General features: G+C 49.2%; 1 protein-coding gene across 1 annotated transcript; it reads left to right on the top strand.

Moving 5' to 3' along the window:
- The first annotated feature begins 314 nt into the window (after window positions 1–314).
- LOC104028762 (uncharacterized) lies at window positions 315–1,696 on the top strand. The gene is given in 2 exon segments (XM_009479887.2): window positions 315–855; window positions 858–1,696. Coding segments are annotated over 2 exon segments (1,380 nt in total).
- Window positions 1,697–2,252: the final 556 nt, after the last annotated feature.

Here is a 2,252-nt window from a genome sequence, read left to right as displayed (position 1 = left end):
AATAGGTCTTTGGATATCTAGGACTGCTATTTGGGTTAAAAAATCCTCCCACCCTTATTAGTGTGTAGCAGATCCTCAGACAAGGGAATGTCACTCAGCATGGTGTGAGGGACAAAATGGCTGGACATTTGTCTCAAAGCTTGCCCACATGAAGCTGGCAGGACCTTGCAGGAAAGTGTGCGGGGTGTCGCCCACTCACATGGCAACAAGGACAGTGGCAAGGCCATGGTAACAGCCTACTCGGAGCACACGATTGGCTGTGGGCATGTGCACGCGATCAGCGCATGAGACCCCAGGCATAGCGGGGCTCAGAGATGCGGGCTACGTGCCATTGCCCTGGGCATGCAGGACACGAGGGAGTTCTGTGCAAGCGTGAAGTTGTTGCCTCAGGCAAGCAGCCTATAAAAGACCCCCACCCCAGACCCCTGTGTGCCGTTCTTGGCGCCAGCCTAGCGGTGGCAGTGGAAGCAGGAGACTGCTGTCGTGCCGCTGAATCTCAGACCATAGAATGTCTCCAAACCCTGGTTCAAACCCTGCAGGGACAAGTTGGTGAATTAAAAAAACAATTGGAAGAGGAAAAGGACCAGGTTAAAATTTTACGAGCTGCTCTGAAGGAGCAACTCCTTGTGAATGCCGTCCATGAGGAGGCACCCCCCCAAACTATTTACCCTATTAATTATCTGCAGGCAGCGAGAAAAAAATCAGAGAGATCAGAACCACCCTCACTGCGACCCTTAGTTAAAACCGAATACAGTTATGAAGATGAGCAGGACCATTTTCCCCAAGTTACAACTAAAGAAATCCCCTACACTGCCACTGAATTGGCAAAATTGAAAAAGGATTTTGGCCGAACCCCAAGACTGACTATGTGTGGAGAGTGTCACTATCAGGAGGGGATCAGATTTTGCTCAGTGAAAGGGAGGCAGAAGGATATTGGGGGCCAGGAGTATTTTTAACTACTGGATACCACCGAGCCCCCTGGTCTCTAACCCAGCGAGCAGCTTAGTGGGCAGGAGGGTCGAACCCCCTGGAAAGGGGGGATCCTCTCGCAATTACAGGAACCTTTAATCAGTTGGTGGAAAGTGTGCAGAAAGCATCTTGCCTACAAATGATGTACGATCAGAAATTAGAACCTAGGCAGGAATCCCCGATGCTGATGCCGGTGGATCCCGAGCGAATGACTCCCCTTATAAGGGGACTTCCCAGCTCTTTAAAACCAATTGGGATTCAAATACAGGGGAAAATACAGGCAACTTTAGAGGGATTTGCTCCCAATTGGCCTTGCCGACCCCCAGATAGGAAAGTGTGGACTTGGGGTGAAGTAGCCCAAGAGTTAATCAATTATGGGCACAAATATGGCCCTGTTGGCCCTCCAACTACCAGAAATCTAAGGTGGATGGAAGTTAAAACAGTCCCACACTCCAGAGGCGCAAAAAAGCCACCCCTCATAAAACCATCTGGGAGGAGGGACTTCCCAAACAAGTGCAATAGCTTGTGGGCAAAGGGCTGGCAAAAGGGGATCCCATGTGACCTAATGGACGGGCTGCCAACAGACAAGTTAGAGAGGCTGGTGATGGGGTGGCCTGATAAAACAGTAAATAGGGAAGCGGTCTTTCAAGGTGCCATTACCCCTAGTGCACTTTCTGAGATTGATTCTTTAGGAATAAATGTCTCCCGAGAGTCAGCGGGGAACTAGATCCTTCGCCCTCCAATGGTGAGCAGGGGGGCAAAGGTAGGACATATATTAGGTGGCTCACTGAAAATGATTGGGGAGATTTATTTATCACAGGGATTGTAGGGCCAAAATGAGTCCTGGTCACCTTTCTGATAGATACTGGAGCACAGATTTCGGCCATTAAAACACAAGATGCCACTAACTGTGGGATTTTCCCTTCAAAGAAAAAAGTATTTGTAGTAGATGCATTTGGTAAGGTTCAGCCACAGGCAATGGCTAGAGTTGGCCTGCACTTGCCTGGGGAAGAAACCAAAATCGAAACAACTATGGTAGTGCAAGACTTCCCACTTAACCTCTTGGGACTTGACGTATTGAAAGGGAGAACCTGGATTGACAATAATGGGAGGCAGTGGTTGTTTGGTTCCCAGGCACTTGAGGTCCGGCTGCTACAAGCTGCACCGCCTCTCCCTCCATCAAAAATTACTAATGTCAAACCTTACCCAATACCATTAGGAGCTAGAGAGGGAATAACACCCGTATTAGAGGATTTAAAGGGGCAGGGCATTGTGATCCCAGC

Source organism: Pelecanus crispus, chromosome 5 (genome assembly GCF_030463565.1).
Source record: "Pelecanus crispus isolate bPelCri1 chromosome 5, bPelCri1.pri, whole genome shotgun sequence".
Classification (NCBI taxonomy): domain Eukaryota; kingdom Metazoa; phylum Chordata; class Aves; order Pelecaniformes; family Pelecanidae; genus Pelecanus; species Pelecanus crispus.
The sequence above is the reverse complement of the archived record's forward strand: the minus strand, read 5'-3'. Positions and strand labels throughout refer to the sequence as shown.